This window comes from Vanessa cardui, chromosome 24 (assembly GCF_905220365.1).
Source record: "Vanessa cardui chromosome 24, ilVanCard2.1, whole genome shotgun sequence".
NCBI classification, from domain to species: domain Eukaryota; kingdom Metazoa; phylum Arthropoda; class Insecta; order Lepidoptera; family Nymphalidae; genus Vanessa; species Vanessa cardui.
Window position 1 is genome coordinate 6,550,696 of NC_061146.1, and position 18,105 is coordinate 6,568,800.

The following is an 18,105-nucleotide window of genomic DNA, read 5'->3' on the forward strand; positions in this document are numbered from 1 at the left end:
GTACAATTTGTTTGTTTGTAGTATAATGACCAATTAAAAAAATACTGGTAGAAACCTACATTATTCCTGAATGCTTTAGGGTATAAATTATATTGACACACTACATTTGGTCCGAAGTATTATTTTTTATATAGGTACAATAAAAACTAATAGTAGGTATAAAGTAATAATATGAAAGTTCCATTTCAGTGGATTTAGTAACTTGGACATGAATACGGAAATAACAAATAAGACTTCGCTCCATAACAACTACTTATTGTAAACTAAAATTATATATCTTTATAGACTATTAAATTTAAAGACATTTTTTGCTAATAATACATAATAGCAAATGAAAAAACGAAAATATTGTAATAATGTGTAACAAAAATACAATATATTCTTGGTAAAGCTATCCGACCGTGTTATTTCTTTTTTACAACTTCGCTTTGTATCACGCAAGACGCGAGTTTTTTTTATAATCTACATTTACTTTGCCTGTGTCACTGTCGCGTACTTACACGTTGTCATTTTATGATTATTTTTACGCAAATCTTATCGGAATTTATATCTTCCCATATTTTATTTTATACTTTAATTATTACTTGTCAATCATGTCGTCCCCTGATGAGAGTTCTCAGCTAAAAGCAGGCCATCCCCCTGCAGGTGAGCGTTGCTTTTTATTTTTGTTTTGTTTACTATACAGTAACTTTATAATTAATTATAATTATAGCATATTAACTTCGCAAATTGATGCAATTCTATACTTATTGTCTAGATTAATAAATATTAATGTATTTAAATACTTAATAAAGTGTCAAAATATTTACAATATTGTACTAAATTATATACAATTCGATCAACCTTGAAATTAATCACCGCTTCTTATTTACGTTTCTATAATTTCATGTATGTTATTAAACAAAGAACTCGTCAAGGTCAAAATGCTCGTATTACTTTTTTGTATAGATTAAATTACACCATCAATTTACTAAACAGTATTGTATTATGTGTAATAAAATATTAAAACGTAAATGTAAATATGTAAATCAAAGGTGCGACGTAGGTAATAAAAATGTAAAGTCATGAAATGATTGAACAACTCAATATACAAAAATCTTTTCTAGTAAAAGGTTTATCAATCTTTATAAACTTTTAATATGGTTTACAAACTATCAGTTTGTGTTCTAAATTCAAAAATATGTTGCAATTACATCTGTACAAACACATATAACTATCCCACAGTCAAAGCTGGTGGTATGAGAATTACCCAGCACAAGATACCACACACAAAAGATGGCAAGGAATTACCAAATGAAGACTTAACCGGACTCTCAGGACCGTCTCCTGTACCGACCAATCCAATTTCAATTGCCGGAGCTCCGAACAGAGGTAACGCTGATTTCACGCCTCAAGCAGCAAAGGTTGCTCATAGCCCTAAGCCTCCAGCGATTATCAATATTAAGCCCAACCCAAATATCCAACAACCCAGGAAGTAGACTGATATAGACGGTTGTGAAAGGCATATCAACAACATCAGCTTACGTTGGGTGTTCCATACATGATTATTTATTAAAATGAACTGCATTGTCAATATTAAGAGTAAAATATTTTTTGAAGAATTCAGATGACATTAAATGATAATTTATTTAAAAAATAAAAGTATTAAACCTTTTTATTCAAACCAATGTTCATAATCAATATAACTTTAATAGAAAGTATCGTGATTCCATGTTTAAAAAATTACTGCCATTTTTAAAATTACACCACAGGTTAAATAAACATTTACACTTGTGTAAATAGTACATTTTAAAACACCTAGCCTAAAGTTTGTTTTAAGCCTAGTGATTAGTTTGGTATATAAAGAAAATTCTTTATTTTAAAAAAATATTAAATATATTTATAAATAGAAAGTCAATAATTTTTTATTGTAAATTAAAGGTTATCTTAGTATAACAATCTAATAATGGGCCTGACCTAAAAAAATGATATTAAATTTTACCTTTCTTGATTTATTTGTATACTTTGTTCCTTTACAATGTATTATTGTGTTTGTTACGAAAATAAAAATAATATCTATGACTTACATATATTATACTAAATACTTCCTATTTCATTTTAAAAAAAATAATGTTACAAAGTGAAAAGTTTTTATTAATAAGAAAAATGCTATAAACAGCAAGAGTTAGTGATAAGTTCAAAATAAAAATACTACTTATAAGAAGTAAGAATCATAATCTGCTGTATTTAGTTAAATCTCTGTTATCTTTCAATATGACATTCCTCGGGCATTTTATTTGATGAAAATGTACTTACTTTTTTTGCTTTATAATTAAAAATATATATATAAATTTAAAAAGAAAAAACTATTTTATTAGGATTAAAAAATTGGGTGCTAACGTGTTTTCATTTGTTGCATTATTTTAACATTCCTAAATATTTTCTAGATTTCCTAAAATATTTATGTTACATAATGTTTCTTTTATAATTTTTAAAAAATAAATGGTCAAAATGTTTTATTGTTTAGGACTATGTTGACCATTTTTATAATTATTATTTTTTATTTTTCCTAAGTTTTAAATAAAAATTTTCAAAATATTTATTGGTTCTTTTTATTTTATTTCCTTTACACATCTATGTATATATAAGTAATTATATTTAATTTTAGTTGAGATTGGCTAGTTGGGCTGAGAACAAAAAGTATCCACGTCTAAACAGTGTTATAGCGAGCTCACCTATCCCCTAATAATAAGAAAACATCCAAGGTGCCTCAACAAAGGTCCAATGACTCATCATCGAAACCGCCTCAACGCGTGGCACCATATTTTTTATATCCCCTGCCCTTGGCCCCTGTAATTGGGAGTTACAGACAGCTTGTCACATTTATGCCCACATGGAGAAACCTAGGTAAAATGTTGGTGACTAGAATGTGTGACTTTTAATTGAAGAAATTGGGTTCAACTTGGGCCAAAATCTAAGTTTTAACGAAATAAAATATTGGCAAACCTGTACGTGTGTACAGGTTGCTGTGTAATAAGCTCTAAAGTTTATCTGAAACGGAAAGAGGTCTATGCTTAGTTATGCGAAATCTAAGGGAAATTAATTAAACATTATATTCGTTTTAGAATTATCTATATAAATATATATAAAAGTGAAATTCCACTCACTCATTAATCACGAAATCTGAGAGACTAACACCTACAAACTTAATAGGTATCACTAAAACCCTTTGAATTTTTTTTTATCTGAACCTAAGGGGTAAAATTTGGAATTCGGAGTTTGTGTTTTATTCCTTTTCTCGTAAGTAAAGCAGGGACAGCTAATAGTAGTATATAATGAATGCTTTGGCTTCTAATGAATAATGAACACTGTAATTTGTTGTTATTAATGATTTCGACAGTTGTGCTGATATTCAAATAAGTTAATTTTCAAATGGTAGCATTAAGTAGTATTAAAGCTACCAAACATTAATATTTAACTGTTTTCTTTTTTTTGTTATAAATTTACATTGTTGTTCTTTGATTCTTAAAAAAAAGGAAGTATTATTTGATGAGTAATGTTATTGAATTGAAGTATAATATTTATTGCTATAGTCCATCATAGCTTTGTTTACTTTTAGTGAAGAATAATATTTAATATTTTAAAATATTTTTTATTATTTTATATATTTTTTATACTAGTAACACTTTATATGACAGATGTTTACGCGCCAAACAATATGGACAATGGTTGCTGGCAAACGCTAGAAAAAATATATCTTGCAACGTTTTACTGAGTTTGTTATAATATTTACATGTTTTTCAACGTCATCACGTTCAAATATATAGTTTTTACAAGTTTACTATAAAATGCTCCTCATCTGTTTAAGAATTGGTTCAAATTTGTAATAAGCAGGCGCCTGGCAGGTGCTACAAATTTTGACTCATGTGCTTCGATGTTTGTTACTGAAATACAACTGCATTTATTATTAATAAGTAGTGTTAACTATGGCTGCAACAACACCACGACGTTCATTGCGGGTCCCGCATACCCATACACCCAAAATATCTGAAAGAAAAAAGGGGCTATTTTTGGCGGAAAACGAAACTTCGATGGATTCACTGACGAAACATCGTCGTCTACCCGTAGTTGATAGTGAAAGTGACAGCGATGAATGTGACTTGGGCATCATCAGCACCCTCGATTCCAGCTCTGGCGAGGAATCCGATCATACAATTCCTAAAACTCCAGAGAGGTCCCTTTGGCGTACGTATAAATCATTACATTGCTGTGTTTTTAAAATAAATAAATAAATAACAACATGGTGTTATTGGTATATATTTGTTGGAACTTAAGTAATAAGAGGGGTTAGTTTTCCTATTTAACATACTTAAAATCCAAACTATATTCTCATGAACATTACTTGTTGTTTTTTTACAAGCAATATACTCTATAAGTTACACGTTAAGTTTACAGGCACTCATGTTTTCCAATTCTATCATAACATCTATCTATCCTTATAAATTGTCATCATGTTTAATATGCAATTGTTAGCAACAGGTTGCTGATTGTTTGAATAACTACTTCAAATAATATTCCAATTTACAGTAGTTAAGGGTGATATGTTGAAACCTTTGACAACACTTTCACACACTTTAACAAGAGCTTTTAATATATTCAAATAGTAGTAACAAAAGCTTAAAACCAAAAAATATTATGATAAAGCATTTTATCTTTAAATTATATGTATGTACATATATATGTTAAATGCATATAATTTAAACATGTACTATTTGTAATATATCAGCTTAGATAATATAAACATCAAAGGTAACCAATTTAGTAACTAATTATTACTAATAATTAGTTACTAAATTCTTTTGTATATAAATGAATCAATTTTAAGCTTATTTACAAGTTACATTCAACACTCCTGAAATAATACAACTGTTAAACAAATTATTGAATTAAGTATTTGTTGAAAATCAAGGTCTTCTCTTTGTCACATATATAACCTTTTTAAGTACTACTTTTTTTATATTTATTAGTATAATGTATTTTTATCCAATACTAACCCCTAATTGAAAAAAAAAGTAGAAACAAATAACAGTAATTTAACTTATTACAATACAAGTATGAAAAAATGGAGATAATCAATTCCAATAAATAAAACCTAATAGTTGGTACAAAAGTACTTAGGTCAGTATGTAACTCAAACATTTCAATACATGTTGTATTGTATACAAAATGCACATCATCATATCACAATACATAAAATAAGGATATCATAATTTCTTATTTGTCTAGAAATTATGGGTAGCAAATTTGTATCTGACTGCTTACAACACATTATGAAACAAGTAAAAACTACCCAGTCCGACAAGGACTTTTACTATAGTTAAGTACAGTATATATCCCAACTTAAACAAATTTACTCAAAAATATATGTATATGCACCTTACATTTAATCCTGGTGTACCAATTTAAGTAAATGTTTTTATTTATTTGTAGAAAACAAATGCAATCATACTATATTATTAGCAGATTCATATTTGTATTTCTGATGAACAGTTTCACAAGTTACTTTGCATGACTAAATATTCATAATAGTTATTCTATTAAGTATCTATTATTTATTAATTTTGTTGTCTGCATTATTGGTAATTTTATTTGCCTATATTTTTGGATACAGATGAGACAAGCCATTCAAAAAAGTTCAGAGAGACTCAAGACTTGAAAAATTTCATGAAATCTCCTTTCACACTAAAGAAATACCAGACTCGATACTCATGCCCCGAGACAAGGTACTCCCTTTCGACTCCTGCCACACCACACTTGCAGAACCACCCTGGCACACCATCTTCTACACACTCATGTGCAAGTGTTCACACTACGTCTTCAACATCCAGCAAAGCTCGTAAGAGTCTGGCCAGTCTCATAGCCGATACAGAAAGCTGCAGTAGCTCATTGAAAGATCTGAACTTCGACACAGATTCTGGAACAGATTCTAAAGAAAATACACCAACTAAATCTCTGCGAAGATCATCACGAAAACTAAAAGTGACACCGAAACTTCAGAGTTTTAAAGGTATTTTAGTGGAACAGAAGAAAAATATATCACCAATGAAGAACGCCGTGGTCTGTCTGACGAAAATGGATATGAGTAGCTACATATCGCCGACCCAGATGCTGAAGACGCCTCATAATATGTCGGAGAACAAATCGCCGCCAAAACTAAGTCATAATCGGAGGTCCGTTGTTGAAATTGTCGAAAGTCCCGAATCTACCTGTGACAGTGAGAAGAGCCACAAGAGACTTCACTACGAGGGCATGGCAGATTGCGGACCCATTTCGAAACACCCCAGATTAGATACAAGTGCAGCTCCAAAGGCACGGTTATCGTTGTTCAACAGTGATAGACTTAAAGACATTCTGTCTACCAAATCGTTTTATGGTAAAACAAACCCAGATTTGAATCCTAGTATATCAACTAAAATATCAAAGGCCATTGAAGTATCGAACACTCACCGGCGACGTCTCTTCGCTCAGACTCATACCCAAAAACGCAAAAAGAAAACGGGTCAGATCAATATGGGGGTTAAGCACAAGATACGTAAGCCGAAAATGAACAAATCCAAGATTATGACCATGAAAGGATGTAGCAATTCCGCCCCCAGTGCGTTGAATTCTAGCATTGTTTCCAATAAGTCAGAGAATAACGATATCTCGATTTTAAGCCAATCCTCAATAGACGGTAAGTTTTATTTTAAGCTTATATATATTACTGATTTTTAACTCATTGGAGTAGTTTAGCTATTGGTTCGTAGATTGCAAGTACTGGATTCATGATTGGGGTTGCTTATCTGACAATGCAATCATAATATCAGACCGTAATCTGGAATTTGCGAGTATGTACAGCCTCCAAGCTTCAAAAAGCAAGTAATGCTGTTGTTTTTGCGCTCGTACTCTTTCCATTCGTGTCAGATATTATAGACCCTTCAGTTTATGTGTGAGGGACATAGACAATGCATTTGTTTTTCTTGATACAATTGAAAGTCTTACGCCGTAATGGCCGTATTGATCGAAATCATTCAGGAACACATCATCATTAAAATCACCATCCTCTTATTTCAGATAAAACAGATCCTTTCAACAAAGAAAAGCAAACAATTGATGCCCTTCTCAGTCAGTGGACTGAGGAAGAGGTGCCAGAATCCGAACTTATTTACACCAAGCCTCGGGAAGAACTACCCTGCTTCAACAGTACAATTATTGAAGCGACCAGCCAAATATTTCAACCAGTCACTGCGATACCTGTCACCACAGACATATATAAGCCCCAGGATTCAGCCGTTATTGTGGAATTGGGTACTCAAAGTAACGTCTTACCAATACCTGGTAGCTCTGTTCCAGCTATGTCCGACCCCTTGCAAAATACAACTGTATCGACAACATTGCAAAGTGTATCTGAATTACCCCAAAATAAAACACAAGGTATGCACGATGTGGTAATGATGGAACCTGAAGGCCATACGTCCAGTCATGGTGACATGCCGAAGACTGGTGAGTTCCTACCTGTGGAAGGAGGATATATATTTGTTGAAGGGGATGTCGTACCTGGTAAGTAGATCAATGTAATGATTTATTACAATTACTAAACATATCTTTGCTTTATAATATACTGCAGACTGTTTGAGATGACAATATTACACTTAACTTATATTTACTTCGAAAGTACCGATAATAACTGCGCCGACAACCAAACGCTATTTTTTGACGTCACATTTATGATCTTAATTCAAGGTCAAGTAATTTTTTTTTACTTCTCTTATTAAAATGGTGTCTGTGTATCGATTATACACAGACCTTACAAAAATACCAGACCCCCTAAAGTGTACGACTTACTTGTATCCTTGATAATATTTAATTCTAAACAATAATTTCAGGACAAAAAGAAATCCCAGACTTGGATGAAATTGAGCGTGAACTTAAAATGCTTGATGAGCAGATATTAAAAATGGCGCAGTCAAATAATATCGACGCCGGTGCTGTACTGGCCTCCACTGAAACCGTGCCCGCTATTACTGGTAAGAGAAAACTTATATCTTCACAATTGAACACTAGCAGAAAACTTGAGGCATGCATAAACGTGATAATGTTTCTTAAAAACTTAAGATAAGTAAAATCAATAAAATCACATTAAATGTAAGAATTCTATAAAGAACTGTTCAGATTTTTGAAATGTGCCAAATATTGATCAAAATGATGTCAATGACATATTTATTTTCTTGAAATATATAAATGTTTTTGTTTCAGAAACACCATCAGCTACTACTGAAGTGGACAACAATAAGGCTGAAAAATTGTTCCCGATTTTCAGTAGACCTAATCCTGGAATTAATAGTTCCAGTAGTTCAAAAGGTGAGCTTTCGAAGTTATCAATAATCTTATTTTACATGCATACATTTTTTATTAAATGCTGTCAAGATTCTGTTTTTATTATGTTTTTAACAGAAGATATATACTTTTTTCAGCAATATGTATCTATCTATCTTTTATAAAAAACTTACAGTAAACTATTTAAAAATAAAAGGAAATGCATAACAAGAACTGCATTAAGTCATTAATGATAATACATTAATTATAAATGTTTAAAGTTCATAAACATTGCCTTTGACATTTTGTAAAGTTCACCAGTCATTTTAAAAATATTACGAATTGTTTATGTTATGTGTAAAAAAATATCCAGTTTGTGTTGTACAATGCTGCCAGGCATTACATTATGTTTAAAAATAAACTCCTTATAATATTTAACAAAAGTAAAGTTTATTTGAGCAAATAGTTATAGATATAAAACTAATTTTTATTTATTTTAATTTTCAGTAACAGAAAAAAGCAAGAAATCATTGTTCAAAAGTTCAAATGATCAGTATGTAATTGACGCTGGACAAAAGAAGTTCGGAGCAACACAATGCAATGAATGCGGTGTTATTTACCAGGTAATTTAAATCATAAATAAATCATAAATCTTTTTATAGCAAATCTCTCATATATAAAGAAATTGCTTCCCACCATCTACGCCTAGATCATTTAAGTTGCGCAAGCAGTTTTAATGCGGTTTTCATCAATAAATAGAATGATTTAAGATAAATGTTTATATGTATAATACATATTATAGTAGAGAAAAGACGTAAAGAACACCTTATCAATGGAAGTAGTGAAAATGTGTAAATTACTAAACGGCAGTACTTTAATTAATTATCCTTTCTATATCTATGAGATTACATATTTAAGACAATATATGTGGTTTTAATATTGTCTCGACTATTTTACACTAACAATTATAACATCAATTACCAAAAGTTAATAGTTTTAGATTTGGTCAGTATTCAATTAAGAGTTCAATACATGTTTTTAAACTACAATTATTATATGTGTTTTTTCAATTAATTAATATATTATATTTCTTTCTCTATTAGATTGGTGATCCCCAGGATGAGCATGATCATTTAGTTCATCACAATGCCACTGATGTATTGAAGTTTAATGTAAGTCAAATACTTTTTAATAAAAGAATAGCTTGTTGATTAAGTAAAAAACCCATTCATCATTTTTATTAAATACAATAGTGTTATTGTATGTCAATGCCAAACTTTATTTGTTATTGAAATTACCTGCGATTTAGTACTGTCATACTTTTTATTATTATTATATTATACCAACAATTACTTGATTTAATAGGCTATTTGACTGGTTTTTAAAATCCATTTTATATTATTTAGTAGAGGTTAAGGAACCCAGTAAAAGTTGATTTTTTTTATTTCTAGTACATATTTGCCGAAAAATATATTAAAAATTCCATATTTAAATAACGCGCGAAAACGCTACTTGGACAATATGGCGCTGCAATGGGGTCGGTGACGTCACTTTGCTGTATTTTAATCTGTGGTACATATAGTAGAAAAGCAAGGTTTACAAGAAAGTGACTTCATCATAAGCCCGGCCAATCAGAAGCGTTTAGTGTCACGTGACAAACATTTGAAAAAATGCATATTTATTTATTGATTTTTTGAATAAATTAAGTATTATTTTCAAGTTTCGTTGGTAAATAACCATTTTTGAACTCATAATATACACTGATTACAAAGTATTAAATTTGTTATTTTCAGGGTTTGAAGGAGGAATGCGTGGTGGACAGGACGGAGAGCGATCGCATCATCCGCGTGCGCGGCGGCGAGGCGGGCTGGAAGCGCGTACAGACGCTTCTGGCGCGACTCGTGCACCCCTACCTTGGCTGCGCCACTGACCTGCCGCACCCCGCCCACGTCTACACGGTGAGCCAACATCATCTATTATATTATTAAGACTAATTATAACGGATGAATCGCGTATATTAATTATTTTTAAACATCCCGACGTTTCGAGCACTTTGCAGTGTTCGTGGTCACGGGTAGAGTCTACCCGTGACCACGAATGAAGCGATTCATCCGTTATAATTAGTTTTATTTAAATGTGTAATAATCGCGAAAATTTAAGACAACATTATATTTAAATAAAACTATTTATAACGGATGAATCGCGTATATTAATTATTTTAAACATCCCGACGTTTCGAGCACTTTGCAGTGTTCGTGGTCACGGGCAGACTGCAAACACTGCAAAGTGCTCGAAACGTCGGGATGTTTAAAAATAATTAATATACGCGATTCATCCGTTATAAATAGTTTTATTTAAATGTGTAATCATCGCGAAAATTTAAGACAACACAACATTATATTATTAAGTTTCACCCGCACCATCTTGATGTCCGAAAATCCACAACAGCGCGATTTCTTAGACATTTTCTGTATCGCACAACCACTCTGTGGAAGCAGCTTTCGCCGGCGGTTTTTCCGTACCGATACGACATGGGAACCTTCAAGGAAAGAGCGTACTCCTTTCTCAAAGGCCGGCAACGCACCTGCAAGCCCCCTGGTGTTGCAGATGTCCATGGGCGGTGGTAGTCACTTTCCATCAGGAGCCTGCTCGTTTGCCACCTATTCCATAAAAAAAAAAAAGTAATGTTCTATCTGCCAGTGGCCCAGTGGTTAGAACGCGTGCATCTTAACCGATGATTGCGGGTTCAAACCCAGGCAAGCACCGCTGATTCATGTGCTTAATTTGTCTTTATAATTCATCTCGTGCTCGGCGGTGAAGGAAAACATCGTGAGGGAACCTGCCAGTGACAAATTTCATAGAAGTTCTGCCACATGTGTATTCCACCAACCCGCATTGGAACAGCGTGGTGGAATATGTTCCAAACCTTCTCCTCAAAGGGAGAGGAGGCCTTTAACCCAGCAGTGGGAATTTACAGGCTGTTGTTGTTGTTGTTGTTGCCAGAAATGCCAATTTTCTTTTATTTCAATTTTGTTTTATATAACAATTTAAAATTAGCAGAAGATTCAACATTTATGGAATGAAACTTATATTCAAATTATAATTGTCAATGGATTTTAATGTGTCTTTTTATTTTGCAGGCCTATCTATGTATAGAGAAGAAACAAATAATTGGGTGTCTCATAATGGAACCCAAGACGAGAGCCTACAAACTAATACCCGGTGATCCCGACTGCTGCAGTGTAGAAGATTATCCAGTCAAGTGAGTTTTCACAGATTTATCCTGATCAATAGAAAAATAAAAATTTTTAACCCAATATCTCCACTTGGACCTGATCTATGACCTGCCTGATTAGTATATACAAAGTCAATATACTCTTTATTCATGTGGTCTCATGAAAGAACTTTTGAATACAGTGTGGAATTAAATGTAAAGCTACCACTGTAGTAGATACTAATAAATAAAAATTACATGTATATTGTATATAATATCCTGCCTATAGTCTGTGCGCGTTAAGAATGCAGTGAGTTGTCATTGTTTGACCAATCAAATCTTTTTAAAAGAAGGGTAAAGGTGTATGTATATTTGTGGTAAAATTCCAACAAATTATATTTGTTTTAAAGACTAAGTGTAATTAATTTAAAAAGTACACATTAACGTAAAATATCGAAATTAAGTCATTAATATTTTAATCACTATTACTAGTGTCGTCGTTAGTGTTTATAATAAAATAATTTTCTGTAGCGAGTTCCATAACATTATCTAAATCCCACATGGCAATTTCTTCTTGTAAGACGTGGTCGCAGCATTTCTTGCACTTTTATTTTTACAAAGTGGTGTGGTATTAATTTTTTTTAATATCAGTTAATAATAATAAAAATGTAATTAAAATTATAAAAATATCAGTTAATAATTAATTAAATCCATAACCATCATGTTCGAACTTATGTCTCTACCTGTTCAATGTGAACTTGACTTTGTAATTTGAAAAGATTTGATTGGTCAAAGGGGCCGGTAAATAATGACAACTCACTGCATTCTTAACGCGAACAGACTATAGAAATCATCAAATATCAAGTCCATTTCTTATTACAATTATACATGATACAATAATGTTCCGTGTTGCAGGTGCGGCGTGTCGCGCGTGTGGACGGCGCGCTGGCGTCGTCGCGCGGGCGTGGCGCGGCGCCTGCTGCAGTGCGCACGCGCGTCGCTGCTGCACGGCCACGCGCTGCGCGCCGACGAGCTCGCCTTCAGCGCGCCCACGCCGCCCGGCAAGGCGCTCGCCGCCGCCTACTGCGGCACCGACAACTTCTACGTCTACCTCGACTGAGGAACCACGCCCCCCCCCCCTCCCCCTCGAGGCTGCGGTGACATTTACTGTGCGTTTGTTGTCTGTGGACGCAGGCCCCCAAACCCTCCCCCTGGAGGCTGCGGACATTTACTGTGCATTTGTTGTCTGTGGACGCGTGTACCTCACCTCGTCGCGTGTACGGTTGACATCGTGTGTGATATTTTTTGAGTCGTATTACTAACCAACCTCGAGGCTGCGGTGACATTTACTGTGCGTTTGTTGTCTGTGGACGCGTGTACCTCGTCGCGTGTACGGTTGACATCGTGTGTGATATTTTTTGAGTCGTAAGACTACTTTCGTTGTAGTACCGATAGTTTAATTTTTACATAAGGTTTTGAAAGCATCACTCCAGTTTCACTTTTAGTTAGTTTTAAGGCTAGTCTGTAGGTTTTTATAGTGTTGCTGTTTCGCATCGATTCTGCATCCTGCGTAGGTTATGTTAATTATTTAAGATTCAATGTAAAAACGTCAAGCTTAAAGCTCTCGGACTGTAAATTGTTTCGTTTTATTATATTTAACAACAATTATTTAAACTAAAAAGTTTCAATTTAAATTTACCAAACAAAATATGAGGTGCGTGTCTTTTCTCTTCTCTTTCTTTATTTTAATATTTGCTTGAACATTTTACTGAATAATCTTGATTTAATACATAAATAGTAATTTTATTTTCGTTGAAATAAATGTTTGGTCTTTTTAGAATCCTCACATATTAAGATAACGCATTTTATATTTCAAACTTAATAGACAAAAGTCAATATATTTTAATTGTTTTACAATTTTTTTTAATGGTTTATAATTGATTTTTATAATTTCATGCTTAAACTTTTTTGGTTTTATTTCTTTTGATAAATGGTATTATTTGAAAATGCATTGTGAATTAAGGAAAAAATTTAAGATATTTTATAGTTGAACATTCTATTTTTCAAAAAGAGCTCAATTTTTATAATATTTTTCAATATTTTTTCTTCACTTGAGTTTGACTTGAGAATTGAAAACCTTCTAAGTATTTACTTTCACTATATGTTATAATTTTTGTAACATATTTGCCATTTTGATATGTCTAAGTCAAGTAATTTTAAAATTTATTTTATTTCTGTACACATTACTTAAATACTATTTTATAAATAATTTACTACAATTTTATCCAAAAAATAACATTGATGTAACTGAATAATAAAACAACTCTACGTTACTTTTGAATTTGTACCATTTTCTTGAAAATACATTTATTTTTCATGTATTTTACTCGTTAAAGTATTGAGTTCTGTCATTGTTTAATTGGATAAAATATTATTCCAACAATTGGGACCAGTGTTTTGAATTAAAAAAAAAAAAACATTATACATTTAAGAAATTACTTAAGCTTTTTAATCTAATTAATGATATGTGTAGAAAATAATTTTAGTTTAAAAAACAATGTGCCAATATTAAAACTAAATTGTCTCAAAATGTAATCTTTAGGGTATATAAGATCTTTTAACATAGCAATTGTGTTATAAAATATTCGTACAAGCAAATCGCAACTGGTACATTCCAAGTGAAAATGAAATTATTCAATATTCTCATCTTAACAAGATCTTATTTTTGTCTAGTGTTAAGAATAATGCTTTAAACAAACTTAGTGCTCTCTAAGTCTAAATAATAGATCGATTTACAAACACTACCTGATATTAGATAAGAAAGTTACAGTAAAAGAAAACACATGTCAACTCTTTAGGATTAATAATTCGGAAATTAAGTTAGTTGTGTTACTATTATTGAGTAATATTTTCATACGCTTATATTTTTCTACATATAATTGTTACTATCTTGTAAAATAGACTTCAAATCTGCCATTTATATTTAATAGTTATGTATACAACTTAGTCCAGCTTGTCGGAATTATATAGAAATGCTTGATTTTTAGTGTTTCCATTCTATAATATTTTAATTGGAATTCATTTTATTTTGAACGCATGCAAAGTTGTGTACTGAAAAGATAATGAAATTTAAATAAAATATATCTAAGTTTTAGATCTACTAATTGAGATGGTTAACAAAACAAGTTAGTAAATAACTTTTTTTATCAATATAAATTATTTGGTTTCTTGTATTAGCAGGACTCTTATGTATGCTGACAACCGACAATGAGATTATGCTTATGATGTTAAGCTTTTTTAAAAGGGATGCATTTACTATTCTTAATTCATTTTTATTTGTAATGAAAGAACTTTCAATCTTTGAAGAACATTTTATCGAGTTCATAAAATGATATTACATACAAAACATTTAAATTGTTTTAACAAGTCGATTTAGTCGTTAAGTTTTAATTAGAATAGCATCAACGGCCACTAAGTCTTAAGAACTGAGCACTCATTTTTATACTTTGTAAGATTTTTTAAAGTAAGAGTAATTGTTTTTGATAAAGTTAAGTGCAGAATGCATATTTTATGTCAGCGTCTGTTTTCAACTTCTGCTTTTGAGTTCGATTTTATAAACATTTATTTGGATTAAATTTTCTGGCCTATTTAATATATTAAAAACTAAAACTTGAATGCATTTGGATTTGATACTCTACTTGATCCACTTACAATAATAAATATTCTGGTTTTTTTTTTAACTTTTCCGATGAAAATGCAAGACCCATCTAGTTTCTCCGTACGTATAGTTTGAGGCGAGTCCAAAGATATCGTACCTATACATTGCCATAGACTTGTAAATAATATTTATTTTGTAATCGTTGTGTTTTTTTTTAATTACAAACGAGTATTTCTGTGAACAATGTTTCGTACAGATTATTCTGACATGTTGATATTTTTAATTTTGGATGTAATTTTTTTTTGAGACGACGCACTTGTCATTTGGTTTTTAAATAAAAGCTATTTTTAATACATCTTTTTTTTATTTTATGGATCATATCATATCAAAAATACGAATAATATATACACACTACAAATATCATTTTTTTTTAAATTATTGTCTGTTCCGGCTAATCTCTGGAACGGCTGGACCGATTTCGACAGGACTTTCACGGGCAGATAGCCGATGCAATAAGGAGTAACTTAGGCTATAGCATTTATGAAGCTCAATTTGTAGTGGTGTTAAAAAAAATTGTTACCCAGAATTTAGAAACTAAATAAAATACATTTTGCATTGCATGCAGTCTCGCATGTACCAAAGATCGATTCTATTGTCTGTGACGGTGGATACGGTCGTTTTAAGACGTCGCGTCGCCGTCGCGCGTCAGGTAATATTTCTTCTGCTGGAACTGTCCCTGTATCGGAGTGATATAAATTCGTAAACGTAGTAGAGTGTATACTCAATACAGTTTTTTTTTTTTCGGACAATAACCAGTAATTCAATTGATTGCTTTTATCTATACATGTAATAAAATTGGAGTGTCTTTGTAATATTAAAATTTTTACTCTGCCTTTTTTTACTCAATAGATATGTATGTATACACGGTACATATACCAAAATAATATTAATATAATTTTTTTCAATTTTTATCTGTATGTCTGTTTGTTCCGGCTAATCTCTGGAACGGCTGAACCGAGTTTGATAGGACTTTCACTGGCAGATTACTGATGTAATGAGGAGTAACTGAGGCTACTTTTATTTAAAAATTGTGTATAAATTCTTATCTCCACCCTTGCAAAGCCGGGTAGGGCCGCTAATAGTACATAAACGTAATTATTTATATATATTTTTGATTATTATATCCTACCTGACCTGACAGCCGAAAGCGGCTTGGTGTAGGGTGACCATGAAAATGTGACTAAGAAAACAGGGAAATTTGAATATTTATTAAAGAGTTTTTGACTTCGTTATCTGTATATGAGTTAAAGAAAATAATCTCATATGCTAAAAAGTCAAACGAGGGGTATTGCGTAAATAAATAAAAATTCACAATTTTAAAACAACATTTATTTTTACATACATTAAGTCGGATTCAAAGTACCTGAAACATACTGATTTCTGTGTACACATCAGTTATAGATTAATTTCTTGGACAGTAAACAATATATTCCCTTTGCGATTCTCTTGAAACGATAAAATTATAAGCGTTTGTTATTAATAATAATCAACTCGCAGTAAACACTACTATACACGTAAATATTAAAAATTTCATTTTTAATCTTTAGGAATTTCAATAATTAGGTATATTTTTTTAAATTAAATCGTTAAAAATATAGATTTTTTTTTCAGTATATATTTAAACGTAGGTATTAAGAGTAAATACACGATAATCCGCAGTCCGTCGGCAACGAATACAATGTGTGGTGCTGTTCACGAATAGTAACGAAAGTGTCCGAGCTAGCTACGTAAAATTTTTATTATTAACTTTTTTTTTTATAAAATAAAACTACCAAAAATTGAGAGAAAACACGTTTGTGCTACAATGGAAAAAAATTCTATGAGCACTATGATTTAAATGCCATCATTTTAATATCTAGAGCGAATCGGATGTGAAGGGCATGCGGACAGCGACTCTCGGCCTACGACGAGTAAAACGTTACCAAAAATATTTGCGGCGAGCGCTGCTCTTTGAGAGTTCGAACGAAAGACATACAACACCGTCCTCACATACATATTGTGCGCAAGTACATTCACTTATCTACTACGAAAGATATATTAAAAAAGGAGGAATTGTTCAATACTATTTGGTTGTTGGCAACAGACATCAACTACTTACAGTCAACCAGTTGATCACGCGAACTAAATTACTTTACGCTACGCAGTACGCTAAGGTTGCCTGCCTCGAGGATACCGTAAATAAACGTGTCGCTTCCGAACACCGAAACCGAGACTTACTTTACAAAGTTTTACGTCTTAGTGCGACCGATACTCGACGTCGACGCTGGCAGTATCATCTACATATCGAAAAACATACAAAGTATTCTAGACTACTTTATACATACATGACTCACTTCTTATTGCGCTTTCTTAATTGTACGAGGGGCGGGGCGTGTGGCGGGGGGGGGGTCGAGTGACGTACACAGATACAAAATAACGCGCCATCTCGTCGCAGATAATATTCAAACGATATATTTATTCTTTGGGTTAGTTAAGTAGTGATTGTTGCGGATTCAATTAATGTGTACAAACGATTTCGCTACCGCGTATTTATTGAGATTCAAGAATTTCAAAGACAAAAAGCGGTTTTTTTAAATATATTTTTTTGTTCATTAAGTTTCATTTCATCAACTGTATTCCATGCGATCGCGTTATCTGTACGTACGCGACGAACACACAGTATGTCCCTCTTGATATCCACCCTCACACTTTTAACTGGCCAAATACAAAAACGTTAAAACAAAATTAATTGTAAAATTCTACAAAACCTCCATATTGACGCTCCGAGTCTATATAAGTGACCGTTATAAGTACTGCTAATATACCTAATGTTAGCTGAAATAATCACATAGAGCTGTTA

At 32.0% G+C, this 18,105-nt stretch overlaps 2 protein-coding genes across 2 annotated transcripts; both read left to right on the forward strand.

The window, feature by feature from the left end:
* The first annotated feature begins 419 nt into the window (after window positions 1-419).
* LOC124540129 (death-associated protein 1) lies at window positions 420-1,859 on the forward strand. Its single transcript, XM_047117566.1, has 2 exons — window positions 420-645; window positions 1,225-1,859. The coding sequence occupies exons 1-2, from the start codon at window positions 594-596 to the stop codon at window positions 1,476-1,478; spliced, it is 306 nt and encodes a 101-aa protein (XP_046973522.1). The 5' UTR covers window positions 420-593; the 3' UTR covers window positions 1,479-1,859.
* Window positions 1,860-3,693: 1,834 nt separating this feature from the next.
* LOC124540208 (N-acetyltransferase eco) lies at window positions 3,694-12,718 on the forward strand. Its single transcript, XM_047117669.1, has 10 exons — window positions 3,694-4,224; window positions 5,651-6,712; window positions 7,093-7,578; window positions 7,905-8,045; window positions 8,275-8,379; window positions 8,842-8,957; window positions 9,438-9,506; window positions 10,128-10,292; window positions 11,475-11,596; window positions 12,464-12,718. The coding sequence occupies exons 1-10, from the start codon at window positions 3,966-3,968 to the stop codon at window positions 12,666-12,668; spliced, it is 2,730 nt and encodes a 909-aa protein (XP_046973625.1). The 5' UTR covers window positions 3,694-3,965; the 3' UTR covers window positions 12,669-12,718.
* Window positions 12,719-18,105: the final 5,387 nt, after the last annotated feature.

Excerpts from the sequence above, each read along its gene's own strand:
- LOC124540129 (XM_047117566.1), top strand. The coding sequence starts at position 594 with ATGTCGTCCCCTGATGAGAGTTCTCAGCTAAAAGCAGGCCATCCCCCT. Across the intron at positions 646-1,224 it reads AGCAGGCCATCCCCCTGCAG|TCAAAGCTGGTGGTATGAGA; the intron begins GTGAGCGTTGCT and ends ACTATCCCACAG.
- LOC124540208 (XM_047117669.1), top strand. The coding sequence starts at position 3,966 with ATGGCTGCAACAACACCACGACGTTCATTGCGGGTCCCGCATACCCAT. Across the intron at positions 7,579-7,904 it reads TGAAGGGGATGTCGTACCTG|GACAAAAAGAAATCCCAGAC; the intron begins GTAAGTAGATCA and ends CAATAATTTCAG. Across the intron at positions 11,597-12,463 it reads GTAGAAGATTATCCAGTCAA|GTGCGGCGTGTCGCGCGTGT; the intron begins GTGAGTTTTCAC and ends TCCGTGTTGCAG.